Below are 17,560 nucleotides of genomic sequence, written 5' to 3'. Positions count from 1 at the left end.
TGGCTCTGCCCCTGGTAGCTACTACTTGGCTTGCTCTCTGCTTGTCTGTTTCTTAGCTGCACAACAAGAAGCTATTGAGCTCTGCAGAACATATTAATTGTACACATGGCTCCCTTATGTATATACTGTGTCAGAAACAAGGCTGTAAAGTAACTTTGTTATCTGGTTGTAATATGCACCATTGTAGAGCAAAATATGCCCCCCACACCTTCCTTGTGTGCACTTCCTGAAGAAAAACTTCAATATGTGTGTAACTTCCAGAATAATTTAAAACATTGTTCTAAACGTGAAAGGTATTTAATTTGCAAGGGACGATCCTTTGCTAATACATGTGAGCTTTGATTAGTGTTTTTAGAAATTGATTATCCACCTACTTGTAATATAGATTGCACGAAGAACTGAAAGAGGCTGTTGAAAAGCAGTTGGAAGCCCTGCCATCTGGTTCTGCTTCTGGGGATGTAACATTTATGGAAGAAAACCTAGTAAGAAACCTCCAAGAGCAGTTGCAACTAGCAAATAAAGTGAGTGGGCTAAAACATTTTTGTCTTAGCTCTTTGGCTCTCTTGTATCTCAGGTTCCTCCAGTTTTCAAGCTTCTATCTTCAAAACCATCTCTCTCTCTTTTTGGCTGAAGAGAGTGTGCCCTACTAGAGTACTAATCTGTGTTTGGTTTTTTAAGCTTGCTTTTAACTTGACACTCTGTTAGATCAATGAACCTAGATTTCAGTTGTGCTTACAAGTAATAATAATAATGGTGATCTCATACTCAGAATTAAAACAGTAAACTTTGAGTTACCTTACTGGTTGCAGAAAAGGAAAATAAAATTAACTAAGGAACTGCAAGCAGCTGATGCAAATGCAATGACATGTAATAGAACTATGGCTTTCTCTAAAAGGATACATTTATCCTGCTTAAATATATAGAACAATGATAAAGGAGCATTACTTGTGTAATAAGTAAAAATACGTGTCAAATGACTTTATTTTTAGGACGATTCTCACTTGACGAGTTCACATATAACACAGAAACTACTTTCAGTCTTGGTTACAGTTGTCCGCAATCTTGTGCACTCAACCTGAGGCAACAACCACATGTTCTCTCAAGTTGGGAAACCTAAATGTGTAACCAAGAACTAAATTTGGCTTGTCAACCCTTGTAATGCTCCACCTTAGGTTTGTGCTACATCTGACCAGGTGAACACCTGGTTTGTTCCAGGCATGTCAACCCCCTTTGCAATTGGGACCAATAACTGCCAAGTGATGACATAGGGAAGGCTTGCCAGGCAGAGATAGCATCCAGGTTGTTGCTAGGCGGTGTGGACAGGGCCATATCTCGGCTACTTTCAACAAACCGGATGTGTGACTGTCTACTCTACCACTTTCAGGTTCCAGCTATACCTTGAGCTGCTTCAACGATGGGTTCCCTATTATGTGTGAATCTGCTCTTTGTATTCAGCCTTCTGGTTCTTAATTAACAAATAGACTGTTTTTACTCATTCTTTCCTTGGATAGAACCACAGTTGTCTTTTGTCTAGAACTAGAGTCCTTGTTCTGGAGCAAACACTGCTGTTCCTAAGGATAACTGTAGATCCTCCTCCTCCTCCTCCTCTTCCTTCTCCTTCTCCATTTCTTAAAAATGAAGATCCTTTATAATGGTTGAACCATGCCAATTTCAGGGGAGCAAAGGCAGGAGAGGGGGCATGCCTTCGTCTGTTGCTTGTGAACTGCCCAGAGGCCACTGGGGAAGAGGATGTTAATATACCAAATAGGTCTTGGGCCATATCCAACAGGACTCTTCTTATGATCTGATAGTCTTCAATAACTCTGTAATCTGAAAATACTATGGAAATCACTATTATCAGTGTGCATCTTCTGATCTCTGTTAAAACTCATTATTAATATTTTTTGTAGGAGAAAGAACATGTACTAGAACTTTGGCAGAGTGCATCTCAGGAATTGGAGCGATTTCAGCAGATATACCAGGAACATATGACAGAAGCACAGATTCATGTTGTTGAAAGGCAAAAACAAAATGTAATTTAATTTATAAATCTTTGCTTTTAAAACTTTTATTAAAATAGGTATTTTTAATAAAACTTTAATAAAACTTTTATTAAAATAGGTAAACATAATTCCATTGAGATTGCAGAGATTGTGTTCAGTTATACTTTTAAAAGTGATTGTAAAAGGTCTAGATTTTCAGAGGCTGGTTGTGGGCATATATTGGAAACTCCAGGAAGTGTTGGTTCAGTGGATGTATTACACATTGGGGATGTGCACAGAACCGGTTCTGTGCACTCCTGGGAGGCTAGGGGCAGGCGGGATTACTTTAAGAGACAGAGAGCGTGCACACGCATGCCAGCCATTTGCATGGCATCACTGAACAGGGCTGCAAGGAGGTACGCTGCAGCCCCGCACCCATGCGGGGCAGAGATGGGCAGGTGGAAGGCACCCTCCCTGTCCCTTAAAATAACCCCTCCCTGCCACTGAGCAGGCTTGAACGCCAGTATTTTGAACCGGTTCTGAACCGGTTCAGCATGCATCCCTACTACACATGTGGTTGCAGAAATGTAATATTCAGTCATAGCCTGCTATCCACTCTGTTGCCCATTTCAGCTGATTACTTATACAATGGTTTGGGTCAGGATAGGCAACTTTATGGCTTAGATGATGGGAGTTGTAGTTCAGCAACATCTGGAAAGCCAAGGTTGCCTGCCTACTCCTGGTTTAGATTATCATGACTGAGCCACAGTGACCCTTGGGTTCACACCTGAATGCAAGAGGAAGAGGCGAGTGAAAGCTTCCACTTTTTCTTTTGCCAAAACCATAGTTTGCTGTTGCATAGCAACCAGGAAACAGTGCTTTATTCTAACTCTAGTTTGTTAGACTAGAGTTGGTTTGATGTTCTAGTTTAACTAAGTAGATTTAGAAAATCTATCCCCCTGGTTTAGATTATCATGACTGAGCCACAGTGACCCTTGGGCTCACACCTGAATGCAAGAGGAAGAGGCGAGTGAAAGCTTCCACTTTTTCTTTTGCCAAAACCACAGTTGGCCGTTGCATAGCAACCAGGAAACAGTGGTTTATTCTAACTCTAGTTTGTTCGACTAGAGTTGGTTTGATATTCTAGTTTAACTAATTAGATTTAGAAAATCCATCCCCAGATTCATATGTTTAGCTAAACTGTGGTTTCACTTTGTCTAAATTTGAGCCTTCCCACAGACCATTGCTTGTTTGGGGTCAACAAACAAGGATCTGAAGCCATGTTTTGAAGCTGGTTTTCAAACCTGTTTGTGCTAATGCTTATGGTCCATCATCATTTAAATGGATCTGCATTTAAAGACCACAGTCCAATCACAATCGGACTATTGTTCTGCTGCTGCACCATGGGGATGGGTGTGAACTTATGAAGCTGAGTCCTAAACAGGTGGAAAACAAAAGCCAACAAGCAGCGCTAAACCATTTTGCTTTTTGTACATCTGGAAGGCTAAGCCATCATGCAGGTTTTCCACCATAGTTTTGCATTTTGTCTGAACCCAGCCACACACTGAATTACTCCATTCCTGCCTTGTGCTGTTGTGTGGTTCATCTGAAATATCTGGCTGTCCGTCAGAGAAAAATAATTCTGGACTAGACAGCCAGCAATAATGTGTTCAGTGTAGTAATAGTGCTTTAATGTTTAGAGCATTAAACTTGAGCATTTGTTGTTATGTTGATGATAAATCCTTTAGATTATAATTACATGGTCTACATCTTCTATTTTTAGGATCAATTGACAAGCTTTCAGCAACTAACAAAGCAACTGCATTTAGCCAATGAAAAAACAGAGGCGGTAAGTGAAACACTGAACATTAGATCAACATCTTGAAACTGTTTTAAGAATTTCGTAGGGTGGCCATTGAAAGAGGAAAAAGTTAAAGCACTTGTAGACTTTTCCAGAACAGATTTCAGATCCTTAATCTTTCGATGTAGGTGTCCTCTGTTGATGTGTGTTTTAAAATTTGTATACATTATGAACTACACCATATTTATTTGTTGTCGTGTCTTGTATTTTCATTGTTAATCTATTTTAATTGCATTGTTACTGTTAGTTGAAGAACGTAGTGATTCTTACCTTGCAAAGTTAGGTCAGGATCCAAAGATCTGGTCCCTACAAAAGCATATTTTCTCTCTCTAATCTAATCTAATCTAATCCTATTGCCTAGTCTTCTTTTTTCATTTCTGTTCTATCATAAAGGGTAATGAAGTTGGTGGGCCAGGTGTGTGTGTTACGAGACGATTAGAATGATAGGGACAGAGAGCATGAATGGAGGCTGTGCAGCATGGTTAAAGAGCGGGCAGGGTAGGTGAAAGGAAAGCATGAATTTTTTTGGTTGAATATGGACAGCAATAGGATGTTAGTTGAGTGCCATGATGGAAAAACACAATCCATTGATACCAATAGCTGCACTTAAGAGGCTAAAATGGGAAGCAGGAAGACCAGTAAAGAGAGTGACTGACATCCAGAGTGACACTAATTGTGGAATGAGCAAACTTGTGCTAGCGCAATAAATTAGCTGTGTTGCACTAAAACGTGTGGATTTGCAGAACTGTATTCTTGTGATATAGCACCCTTGTGCAAATACCCCCATTAAAATAGATGAAGTGTGCCACCATTGCACAAAGGTTGCACAAGCATGCTTGTGATAGTGCAGCTCCAGACATAGTGCAACTAGTGAAGTTAGTCTTGCTTATTAGATTGTGTGCCCATGACTTCAAAAAGTAACCTCCGAAATAGGTCTTAATATGAATTAAACAATACTAGCTGGCTAGACGCAGAACATCTGTGGCTCCGGCCGGTCCACCCAACCACCACCACATTTTTCTCCTCCCCCCACTTGCCCCTCGGCTTTCTGGTCAGCTGGCCCGCTTCTTCTCTTCCCCCCCCCCACCGCTTTTAGGCTGGCCGGCCCGCTCCTCCCCCCTCCCCCAGCTTTTAGCCTGGCAAGCCAGGTGGCCCACTTCTTCTCCCCCCCCCCACTTTATGGTTGGTGTTTCTTTCGCTGGCCACTGCCGCGGCTGCCATTTTGTCCTCTCCCAACCATATCTATGGCTATCCGGCAGCTCTCTGAACTCTCACGAGAGCTGCCATGCATGGGATTAGTCACGGGTATGCCTTAGAGAATTAAATATATAGATACTCACTGTTATATACTTGCCGACTCAGAGGCAGGTCTTCTCTGTAGCTGCTCCTGGGCTGTGGAATGCACTCCCAGCAGAAATCTGCAATCTTAATTCTTTATTGACCTTCAAGAGAGCGCTGATCTTCCAGGGTTTTAATTAGTTTTAATGTTCTAACCTGGTTTTCAGGGTTTTAATTGTTTCAATTGTTTAATTGTTTTTTAAGATGTTTTAATTGTTAATTGGTGTTTCTATTTATTTCTGTTTTAATTGTTGTTGGTTTTGATGGTTTCTGTTTTAATTGTACACCGTCCTGAGTGGTATAAAAATCAAATAAATAAATAAATAAAATAAGGGGTAATTTTGAGATTGCCAATTCAATGTATTAAAAGCCTTTTTTCTCTTCTTGTAGATTAACCAGGCATTTCTGAAGACTGTCATGGAACAGAATGTAGAACTGGAACAGCTGCACAAGAAGCAGAGGTATAAATGAGACTTGTGGAAACTATTTGTATTTTGTGAACTTTAGTTGTCCCTGTCTTCTTCATTAAACCCCACTATACATCCAGTATACATCATGATTGATTTTGACATGATTATTCTGAAATCAACTGAGATACAGTTGAACTCTGTTGGTCAAATATGTTTTCTTAAACCCCTTTGGCATGTACATTGTGCAGTCTATATAATCTTTGAATGCCTCATCGATGAATAGTTAATAAACATTCATTGTTTTAACATGGCACTTCAATAATGTGGCACCATAATAATACAGAAAGGATCTTGTTTGCAAGATTTGCATGTGCACCAAAATAACACATAGGTTACGGTTGCCAAGTACTTCTACCACATTAAACACTGTGGTAAAATAAGTGGTATGCTTCCAGTTTTACCCAGTGAGGGAAATGTCAGTCAGTTTGAAGCCCCAAGTTTCTAGATTTCTTCTGATAGTTACCTCTTCCCTGTTCTATTTCCTCATTAACCAACCAAAGATCAGAGTTGCTGCCAAAAGCAGGGAGATACAGATACTAAATGTGCTGCACATTTAATTATCTCACGGAATTTCCAAGTTGAGTAGGAAGCCTCCATTACCCTTTTAGGATTCCTCCCCTGGGAAGACTTATTATTAATCCTTTTATATCCTGGAATTTGCTTAATTGAAAGAAAATATGTCTCACAACTCAAAATGAATAGAACATAGTAAAATGGATTCACATGCATTATGACTTTCACTCTTTGTGGATTATCAGAATTAAGTTATAAACGTGATGGCAGTGATTTATATATTGTGCGTGGTCTGGGTTTGTTTGTTTGTTTCTTATTTCTCCATCCCCACCCCACCCCCAAAAGCCTCTGAGCTGAAAACTATGTTTTAAGCACTGAGAGAATGCCATAGGAAAGCAAAGAAAGTTAAAGTGTGAGTGAGTTTCAGAGGAGGAATGGGGACAAATTCCTTTCTTCCCTCTGCTAGGTTCCCTTCAACACTGTGCATGTGTTTGTGTGCAATACACTATGTATGTAGCATGTGTATATCTTTATAAAGCATATGATACACACACACACGTTTGTACAGACAACTTGTGGTAAGTGAAGAGCAGAAATGTTGATCCTCCTTGACCTCTCAGCTGCTTTCGATACCGTTGACCATGATATCCTTCTGGGACATCTCTCTAGGTTGGGACTTGGGGGCACAGTTATATGGTGGCTCCACTCCTATCTAGAAGGTTGTACTCAGAAGGTGGTGCTGGGGGATGCCTGCTCCACCCCTTGGCCTTTGGCCTATGGGGTGCCACAAGGATCTATTCTGTCCCCCATGCTGTTCAACGTTTACATGAAGCCCCTGGGAGAGATCATCTGTAGGTGTGGGCTGCAGTGCCATCAATATGCTGATGACACCCAGCTCTACCTGTCTTTTTAAGTCAGCAGACACCAGGGAGGGTGAAGACTGTTCGGAAGCTTCAGCTGGTTCAGAATGCTGCTGCAAGGATGCTCATGGGCGCAAGTCACTTCATGAATATTACACCCATCCTGTGTCAGCTTCATTGACTACCGGTCCACTTCCGGGCTAGATTCAAGGTGCTGGTATTGACCTTTAAAGCCCTACACGGCTTGAGGCCAGGGTACCCGTCGGACCGCAAGTGCACATATGAATCTGCCAGGGGCCTCCACTCATCATCTTAGGCCTTGCTTATGACCCTGCCACTAACAGAGATCTGGTTGGTGTGGACTAGAGACGAGGCCTTTTTCGTTGTGGCCCCTTGGCTTTGGAACGTCCTCCCTGAAGAGCTTCGCCATGCTCCCTCACTCAGTGTTCTTAAAAAACATGTTAAAAAGCACCTTTTTAAGGAGGCTTTTTAATGCTCCATTTTTGTTATTTCTGGTAGGTTCTTTAGCTTTCTTTAATTTTCCATTTTTAGCTTTTAAGTTAACCTTTAATTTGAACCTAATAATGATTGTGGTTTTTAATCTGACAAACTTCTTGTTTAATTTAGTTAGTTTTATTACTTTTATTGTATCTTTTGTCTATCTTATTTTTGTGAGCTGCCCCGAGCAGTAGTGCACTGGAGGGGTGGGGTATAAATGAATAAATGAATGTGCAAGCTGGCTAGTATTGGGTTGGGCCCAACATCAAGCCATCCTGATTGGGGCGGTCCAAATTCAAACTGGACCACCCCCCGAATCTTGCTAGGATTCCCCTTTACAAGAAAAGGGGGATTCCCTAGACTAAGAACAGGAGGGTGGTGAAAGAGGAATATTTACCTTTTAGTTTGCCTCCGGTAGGGACGGTGCTGGTGACATCAGAGGCAGTGACGAGGGCTCCTCCAACCCCACTGCTGGCCTCCCAAATGACAGGAGTTACACATCCACATACAAAAACTCATAGTTATTATTATTATTTCTTGTTTACACAGTCAGACAGGTGCTATTGACTGGTTTGTTTTATCCAGACATCGAGTCCTTCCCAAGGACCTGGGATGCCAGAATTTTATTGTCAATGTTGTTGCTGTTATAGATATCGTCACAGAATATAGGCTGTTCCCAGTAAAGCTGCTTTTTGTAATTGGCTGGTGGTGATTTCTGTGGCCCCTATGGTGTTGAGGTGCTCTTCAAGGTCTTTTGGAACTGCATCCAGGGTGCCAATGACCACTGGGATTATTTGGGTCTTTTTCTGCCACAGCCTTTCAATTTGTAGATCTTTGTGTTTGGTGATTTTTTTCTATTTCTTTTTCTTCTATTCTGCTATCCCCTGGTATTGCTATGTCGATTATTTTGACTTGTTTTTCTTTCTTCTCGACTACAGTTATATCTGGTGTATTGTGTGGCAGATGTTTGTCTGTTTGTAGTCAGAAGTCCCATAATATTTTTACATCTTCATTTTCTATCACTTTTTCAATTTGATGGTCCCACCAATGTTTGGCTACAGGTAGCTTGTATTTTTTGCAGATGTTCCAGTGTATCATCCCTGCTACCTTGTCATGCCTTTCTTTGTAGTCAGTCTGTGCGATCTTTTTACAACAGCTGATGAGGTGGTCCACTGTTTCATCTGCTTCTTTACAAAGGTGGCACTTGCTGTTTGTTGTTGACTTTTCGACTTTTGCTCTTATTGCATTTGTTCTTAGTGCCTGTTCTTGCGCAGCCAGTATTAAACCCTCTGTTTCTTTCTTCAAGTTGCCATTCTTAAGCCGATTTCTATACCGCCCTTCCAAAAATGGTTCAGGGCGGTTTACACAGAGAAAAAATAAATAAATAAGATGGCTCCCTGTCCCCAAAGGGCTCACATTCTTAAAAAAAAAAACATAAGATAGACACCAGCAACAGTCACTGGAGGTACTGTGCTGGGGGTGGATAGGGCCAGTTACTCTCCCTCTGCTAAATAAAGACAATCACCACAGTAAAAGGTACCTCTTTGCCCAGTTAGCAGGGGAAATAGTTACATATCCACATACATATAAAGCATATAGAGTTACATAAAATAAAGGTAAAGTGTGCTGTTGGTAAAGTCGACACCGCGTCGACTTCTGGCGACCACAGAGTCCTATGGTTGACTTTGGTAGAATACAGGAGGGGTTTACCATTGCCATCTCCCACGCAGTATGATATAGTGCCTTTCAGTATTGTTCCTATATCGCTGCTGCCTGATATAGGTCTTTCCCATAGCCTTGGAAACATACCAGTTGGGATTCAAACTCCAACCTCTGGCATGCTAATCAAGTCATTTCCCTGCTGCGCCACATATTAAAAACTCAGCTAATGTACAATAAGGCACTATGTTCCTGTGCTTAGTTCCATTGCATAGACAGAACCATTACACTAAAATATTTATTCTTTTTCATTCACTGCTACTCACACAAAGATAAGTCCTTAAGGCAGTAGGAATCAATTATTTATGCTTGTATTTTCCTGAATGATACAGGAGAATACTTGTATTTTCAGTTTCCAGTGGAATTTTAAAGAATGTACCTAAAATTAACTACAGTACAAAAAAACGGAAAATGCAACTTTTCTATAGAGCTGTTTTACTATTATTTCCACAGCCTCTTTAAATCTACATATAAGATCTTGAAGACACTAATGCATACAAAACAAAATAATAGAGACCAGAAAATATCTATCCCTTTATGAAATTAGACAGCTGAGTATACTTAATGATATTTTTACGTGTACTGATTAAGGCATATGACTTGTGTGCCAAAGCCATAATGGGTGGTGTGTGGGGAGAGAGGAGTGTGGGCATTTGGTAACTTATATTGCTAGAGAAGGGACAGGGGGATCAACCTGCATTTGCACTCTTCACTAGGGGGTGTCCGGACTGAATTCGAACCAGCCTGGGCTCGGCCGAACTGGGTCCGGTCTGGCCATTGAGTCCGGTCCCCCCCACCCTAATCAACTTTGCAATGCTTGGACCAATATGAACCAAATCGGATATAGTTGTAGGAACACATAGGGACTAGTTTGTGATGATGTCATCCATTCCAGTTCAAGATGGCGGAAGTGTAAACTTTTGAGGCTCTATTGGGCTAACTTGTGAACCGCCTAATCGATCTGAACCAAATTTGCTACAGATGTAGGGACACATAGGGATGCCTCAATGGCATAAATTGTGATGATGTCATCCAGCCCAATTCAAGATGGTGGACATGTGAACATTTAAGGTGCAAATGTGAATCGATTTGGACCAAATTTGGTACAGTTGCAGGGATCGTGAAAGGAAAGTAGGCAGTCTAGTTCTTACTATAACAATTTGTTTTGTATTGTAGTTGATTTTAGGTACATTCTTAAAAATCCCACTGGAAACTGAAAATACAAGTATTCTCCTGTATCATTCAGGAAAATACAAGCATAAATAATTGATTCCCACTGCCTTAAGGATTTATCTTTGTGTAAGTAGCAGTGAATGAAACAGAATAAATATTTTAGTGTAATGGTTCTGTCTATGCAATGGAACTAAGCACAGAAACATAGTGCCTTATTGCATATTAGTTTTGCATATTAGTATTGCATATGAGTTTTTGTATGTGGATGTGTATAACTCTATATGCCAATACTGTGACCTTCACTATTTTCAAGCGGGAGCCATTTTGGCAAAAAAACAACCACCCTTCAGTATGAGAGCCACTGGCCACTGAGCTCAGCTTTGCACAGCACTGCACATTTTTCAGTGCTGGGAGGGCCCTTAGGAGAGTTGGAGCCCTCTCTGTGGGGAAGGCCCTGGGAATGGCTACACTTCTCAGGTCTCTGTACCTGCCTTCCAAGATGGTACAGGGGCTCAAAAGGGCTCCATTTCCCTTTAAAGGGGGAGCTCCCCCTGTCAGCACCAGGCAAGACACAGCACTGCACAGTGAGTATAGTAGTCTCTGCATGGTGCCATGGAGGATTGTGCAGAGAATTCTGCTTTGAATGAAGCTTCACACAGGCCCAATAAACAATTAGTTAGAGGGCCACACTTAGGGTTCATGGGGGCCACCGTTAGTCCCTGTTCCTTTCAATGAAGAACACTTTGCTAAAACGTGACCCTGTTAAGACCTGTATAGTTATGAAAAATATCTTTATGTATTCAAATATCAACAATATATGTCTGCTGAGGGCCACAGATCCCAGTAGCTGCTGGTGGGAATAGGATCTAATTCACCACTTCATCATTCCCTAGATGTGCAGTTTTTCAGAGAATGAGGCTAGCACTATTGACACAGGCAGCACTATTGCTTCTGGAAACTGCTTCTTCAGAAACTTCATGCAGTGCACAGAGGCTCACTGTTTGGAATATCTCCACACCAGGACCACACTGTCCTGGGTGGCTTTGGTGCTGTTATGAAGACTTTCTGTGAGGTGAATTGCTTACATGTGCTATAGCACCCACAGGCTGCCCCTGCTGTGAAGAAGCAATTTCCAGCAACAATTTACAAGTGGGACAGATATAACCTAGATAGAGGGGTGGCTTTTTGTTGGGTCAAAAAAGTATTTTGCCTTAGTAAGGAGAATCTATTCATGACAAAACTGCTGTTAAAATGGAAAATGCATTTTTGGTGGCTCTTAGTCAGTTGGGTATTTTTTACAATTGGGTAAATGCAATGAATGAAGACTGGCCATAATTTTTACATGCAGGCAATCCAAATTGGACTTGAGAACAGCACTTACAAAGGTTGGTGAAATGATCAAACTAACTGAGGATCTTCAGACCCAGATGAGGAGAAAGGTATAGTACTTATTTATCTAACTAAAACTTCTGTACCGCCCCAAACTCACATCTCTGGGCAGTTTTAAATTTCAGACTGTTTTAATGGTATTTTTATTGCAAACATGTTAAAAGTGTTAGCTATTCAACTGGAAATCAAATGAAAAGCCTGGGTGAACAGATGTGTCTTGATAGATCTTTTAAAAGTTGTGAGAGATGGGGAGGCTCTTATTTGAACACAATACTATGGCAAAGTTAGCATTTCTTACCTGGTTGCGTGCCAAAAATATCAAGTGAGCTTCATTTTGTTAACGCCTATGCTTTATATTCAAAACTAAGCGAATGATTTCTGTGGCTTCAAGGAAGAAGATGTCCTACTCGCTCAGAGAAGAGAGGAAGCAGCAGATAAACGCTTACAGGAATTGCAATCTAGCATAAAACAGTTGGAAACAAGGTAAACAATTAAGTAATAACTTTATGAAGTGTGTGGGTGGGTGCGAGTGAGACTTGGAGGTCGTAAGGAGCAGTGCTGAGGTACATGAACTTTTCCTTCTAAAGGAGTGTTTTGCTGAGTAATCCTGTTGCTGAGTAACTTCTATTCATTCTCTGTACTCGAATGTAGCTTATTTGAAGAGCATATGCTAGGTTTGTTTCTTACTTGAAGATTCTTAGTTAATCAGGTCATAGTAACTTAGTATGGGTTGAATTCACAAAGAAGTTCTTCTGTGTCTTCTGTTCATGGAAGGGCTGTTTTATAGGGATGTGTGAAGCAGCTCAACCTCAAGCTGGTTTGACATGGAACTGGTCCAGCTCGACGGCTCACCCTTGAACTGGACCGAGCCCAGTTTGGCTCAAGGTCAAGCCGAACCCTCTTGGACCAGCTTGAAGTCAATTCAGGGGTTCTAGAGTCGGGGGAGGATGTATTTATTTATTTTACACTCACTGCCTCCGGCCCCCTTGCCCCATCTTTATTGTACAAAAAATAGTTCATAGCCATTAAAGAACTGCTGGATGGGGCTGCTGTTTAAACCTGACCCCGGGTATCTCTGCCCTGCCATATATTACCTTTGCAGCAATCTAACTTGGTTGCCCAGTTCATGGTGCCATGTGCTTGAGAATATACTTCTTTATCAATTCATTTCTGGAGACCAAAACACATAGTGCCTGTCATGGCATCTTGTCCCCTTTGTCTTCTGATTGCCAGAGGGGGGTGGAACAAGTCACAGTGGAAAGCAGGCATCCCCCAATGTGCATTTTCCCTTTGACAAGCTTAGAAGCTTGGGATGGGACAAGGCAAAATCCCTGTTACCAGGCAGCGGCTTGAGGATTGCGGAGACCAGGGACATACCGTCAGTAAGACAAAGGGAGACACATGTTTCCTGGCCCACAGCCTCTGAGGAGCCCCCTTCAGGGCTGGCTCGGGGGCCTAAATAGCACAGGGGCGCACTCAGTCACTCTAAGAGCGCCCTGTGGTGGCTGCCCCCCCCCCGGTGCCCATTGCTGTCCATCGCCATCATGATCCCAGTGTCAGAGTCCGAGAGAGAGACTGGGCACCCCCCATGAGAGGAGGAGGCAGAGCAGCCCAAGCCTGCTATGGCTGCACGAGCTGTGAGATAGGCGCAGAGGTGATGGAGGGAAGGGAAGGCGGGAAGGAGAGGTGCTGCCGCCATGGGAGTGGAAAGCAACCTGCAGCAGGAGCCACCTGCACACATCAAGCACCCTTGGTCCCTAGTAGCCCCTGCACGCATTGGAGGCTGAGCTCCGCCTCCACTGCTCCCAGCATTCCTCTGACAAGTTGTAAGTTGTTCCATTATTTATTTCCTTGGCTTCCCCTTGCGTGCTGGACTATGCCTGGCCCCAGTGGGTAGGAAGGTACTGCTGTGTGGGGCCAGGGGAGTGGTGAGCAAGGAGGTGAAACCCCCATTGTGGGCTACCTCTGCTTGGGGTTGAGGACTGTGAAAGGTGATTGGGGTGGGGGTTTAGCAAGGGAGAGAGAAAAGTAAGTTGCTTCTGCCTGGAGTGCCCTGCAGTGAAGGGAGAGACACTCATTGAGGTAGAATATATATGAGAGTATAATTATTTACACTTTGGGTGTGTGTTTTTGAGGGGGGGGGGAAGCAGAAATCTCGTTAAGGAAAGAAAAATTGGTGAGCAGCCCAGCTTTGATACTGTGGGTTTCCCTTTCCCGTTGTATCATGACCATCTTATTCCTGTCTACTTGGAAGTAAGCCCCATTGTACTCAATTGGTCTTACTCCAAAGTAAGTCAACCAACATTTGAGAGGCAGTGTGATGTAGTAGTTAGAGTGCATTGGGAATGTCTGGGTTCATGTCTCTTGCTGCTCAGCCATGAAGCTCACTGGGTAACCTTATGCCAGATACTCTTTTTTTCTCATCCTAACCTGCCTCACAGGATTGTTGTAAGAATAAAGGGGAGAAGGGATCACAAAATGTGTGTGTGTGGGGGGAGGGGGGTCAAGGAGCCCTGAACTCCTTGGAGGAAGGGCAGAATATAAATGTCGTAGATAGTACAATACCCACATATATGTATATTTAGAACTGTCTTTAGGTTTTGTAGGTCTAAATGCTGCATCTGTTCACGAACAACATTTGGCAATTGTGCAAGAGGGGTAGTTAAGGATTGACTGCCCCTGACTATGGAGGCTGTGCATATGTTAGGAGCAACAGTGGGGAGAAGACTCTTGCCTTCCTGCCCCAATCTGCAAGCTTCTAGAGGTATCTGAATGGCTGCCTGTTGTTGAAAAGAGGATGCTAGATTACATGAACATATGGTATCCATCTAGCCTTTGTCCATCTAGCTGAACATTTTCTATACTGACTGCAGAAATGAATTTTTTAAAAATATAGTAATTAGCATTTTGGAGTTTTTTTTTTTCTTTGTTTGCAAAAGAAATAACTGTCATAAGATGTTTGTTTTCCTTACTTCAAAATACTTATATGCAGACTGTTCATATAACTCTCAGAAGAGCAATTAAACTTCTCTTTGCTTGAACAAGTCTGTGCCCCCTGCTAACTGAGCAAAGAGGTGCCTTCTAAAGTGGTGATTCTCTTATATTTAGCAGGGGGAAAGCAACTGAAAATCAGAGACTCCAACACCAGAGAATCCACATGTGTTGATGTGTATTATTTGATGTCACATAGAGTCTACATAGGGATTCATGTAGAATCTATGTGACATCAAATAATCTAATCCTCATTATTGCCTATAAGAGAAATAATAAAAAATAAAAAATCTTTTTAAAAATCATCCCTTTGACCAATTGCTTTGGGGCTGAGTGGTAGTCGGCATCCATGGGGGCCTCAGATTAATCAGACTGTTTAAAAATGTTTATTCATTTATTCCAAACTGGGAGATTTCCTCCTTTTGATGTGCACAAGTGTTCATGCGGTGCAAATTGAGGGGCCCATTTTAAAATCTCATCTCCAGGCCCACACCCACCTTGGTATGTCCCTGGCAGATACAGGATGGGCAGGGCAAGTTCTCGGAGAGGCGGCCAGTTAGAAGCGTGGCAGGAATGGAGCGGGCACATTCCTGGGTGGGTCTGGGCTGCCCTCTCTCTGATTTCAGTTCCAGAAAATGCACGAAACCCCAGTTATGGTGCTGTCTGCATTCGAACATAACGCTGTCACCTTCAAACCTTAAGCTGGAGCAACGAAACTCACTACAAACTGAAGGTTCAACTTGGAGTTTGATGAGGGAAACAGCTCGTCGCTTTTGCCCCAAAGCCATGGTTTCATGCATTTGGACATACACAAATTCCAAACTCTGCCCCATTCAACTCCAGTTTGGCGTTATTTCCGAATGGGACCTCTGTCAGTCTCTGACAGAGGAACGCTGCCGCACAGAGGGGCTTCAAAACAACGGAGTGCCGGCAGGGGAAATGCGGCAGGAGGGGTGACTGCACATTCCCCCGCCCTTAAGGGAACACCCCTGCCACCGCCGAAACGTGGTAGAGCCGTTCTGGGCTCAAGCCTAATCTTTTGGATATGTTCTGGTTGAGCACCTTAAGCTTTTTAGTGCAGAATCCATCATATAATTTGGAAGCTGAGCCAAGAAACATGCTGAAGCACTGGTTTATGTACCCTCTCCTCAGTCTGCCATGTGCTGGTGCTTTCAGGTCCCTTCAGGTCACAGCCCCACATAGAGTGCATTACAAAGGTTGCAAAGGCACCAACAACAGTAATCAGATATGAATCTGAAAAAGAAGGTTGTGGCTTTCTTGCCAGGAGGAGTTGCTGAATATTGCCACTGGTCACTTCTGTAATGTGACCTTCATATCACAACTTGAAAGCGGTCCGAGGAAGTCTGAACTATGTCAGGGATGCAAGTACATATAATCCCCGCTCTCCCTGGTTCACAAGGCCCGATAGCTATTGTTTCAGTCCTGTTTGGATTCAGCTTCTGTCAATTAAGTGCTTTTCTGATATACAGGTTATGTGTAGCGGCCCAAGATTCTGAACACCTAAGAACAGAAAGAACAAATCTAGAAGACCAGATCAGAGAACTTCAAGCAAAGTGTGTTGATACAGAACGGGAGAAATATGATGCTATAGAAAAGGCCCGCGAGAGCATGCAGCTCTTAGAGGAAGCTAACTTGCAAATGAATCGGGTAAGTGAAGTGCTATTTTGGATATTTGAATATTCTGCTTGGTCTCTTTGCATCACATTGATGGCATTAACGCTTGTGCAGAGACCTGCTTTGGAACCTTCAAAAGTATGAAAGAACTGTGTTTTGGCAGGCACACCACCCACAAATATATCTATTCAGAGCACATCCCTCCTTAGCATCTCAATTTTTCACTTGCTGTTGCACTGACTCTGCCGTCCACCTTCTCCATGCTGTCGTTGCCTGAAAACACAAGAGTTCGAGAGAGTTACTTTGTGATTTTTCTCTTGGTCCCCTTTTTGTGTAACTTTTATTCTTTCTACCCCTCTTCCTCCATTCTCCTTTCTTTACATTTTGTGTGGGGGTTTTTCCCTTGGTTCTTCCCTATTCCCAGGTGTTGCCACTAGTCTATGGCAGGTAAAACAATCTTTAAATGATTTGTAGTTTGCCATTGCAAGTTACTCATCACTGATGAGCACTGTATCGGAGAGGGCAGGGGTATAACTATATAAGAGCAGATGGGTTCCAAGAACCCGGGCCCCCAAGTTCCTGAGGGGCCCTCAGCTCCATCCCTCCCTATTTTCTTCATTATCTTCCTCACTCTGAAGGGCCACTGGGGAGAGGGGTGAACACAGGCCCCCTTTCCCCTAGCTATGCCCCTGGGAGAGAGGCATAAAGTTGAATCCTGTACAGTCTGCCAAGGATTCACCAGGCAAGCTTGTCATCATAGAGCTTCCTAGTTACCATCCCTACCGTGGGAAAGGGTTCTACAAGCTGGTTGTGCCGCTTTGGGTAGCAAATACAGCTTCCCCATCCATGTCTTCTATGGAGCAGACACCTAAATCCACCATGCCTACCTCCTCAATAATTGTAGATCCCTTCCACAAATCTGCTCACCTGAGCTCAGGCACTTCCATCCCACCACTTCTCTCAGGTTCATCTTTCTCCCTACAAAACCAACCACTTTACTTTCAGCATCAGGATGCAAGTTAGTTTTGAAACTAACCATCCCATCACTGCCAAAACCAATAGCATCTGGATCCATCTCTATGAAATCTACCTCACTACTTTTGCAGTTGGCACCAACAGCCTCGGCTCTAA

General features: G+C 42.8%; 1 protein-coding gene across 5 annotated transcripts in view; it reads left to right on the top strand.

The window, feature by feature from the left end:
* Positions 1 to 17,560, top strand: part of SCLT1 (sodium channel and clathrin linker 1) — a 92,200-nt gene that overhangs the window by 23,973 nt on the left and 50,667 nt on the right. For all 5 annotated transcript variants that reach the window (XM_053253314.1, XM_053253318.1, XM_053253315.1 and 2 more), the window contains exons 7-13: positions 386 to 521; positions 1,911 to 2,033; positions 3,766 to 3,831; positions 5,572 to 5,642; positions 11,763 to 11,853; positions 12,195 to 12,286; positions 16,285 to 16,462. In XM_053253314.1, coding sequence (XP_053109289.1) covers positions 386 to 521; positions 1,911 to 2,033; positions 3,766 to 3,831; positions 5,572 to 5,642; positions 11,763 to 11,853; positions 12,195 to 12,286; positions 16,285 to 16,462 — 757 coding nt within the window. The remainder of the gene's footprint in view (positions 1 to 385; positions 522 to 1,910; positions 2,034 to 3,765; positions 3,832 to 5,571; positions 5,643 to 11,762; positions 11,854 to 12,194; positions 12,287 to 16,284; positions 16,463 to 17,560) is intronic.

Source organism: Hemicordylus capensis, chromosome 5 (assembly GCF_027244095.1).
Source record: "Hemicordylus capensis ecotype Gifberg chromosome 5, rHemCap1.1.pri, whole genome shotgun sequence".
NCBI classification, from domain to species: Eukaryota; Metazoa; Chordata; class Lepidosauria; order Squamata; family Cordylidae; genus Hemicordylus; species Hemicordylus capensis.
Note: the sequence above shows the minus strand (reverse complement) of the source record. Positions and strands in the feature narration are given on the sequence as shown.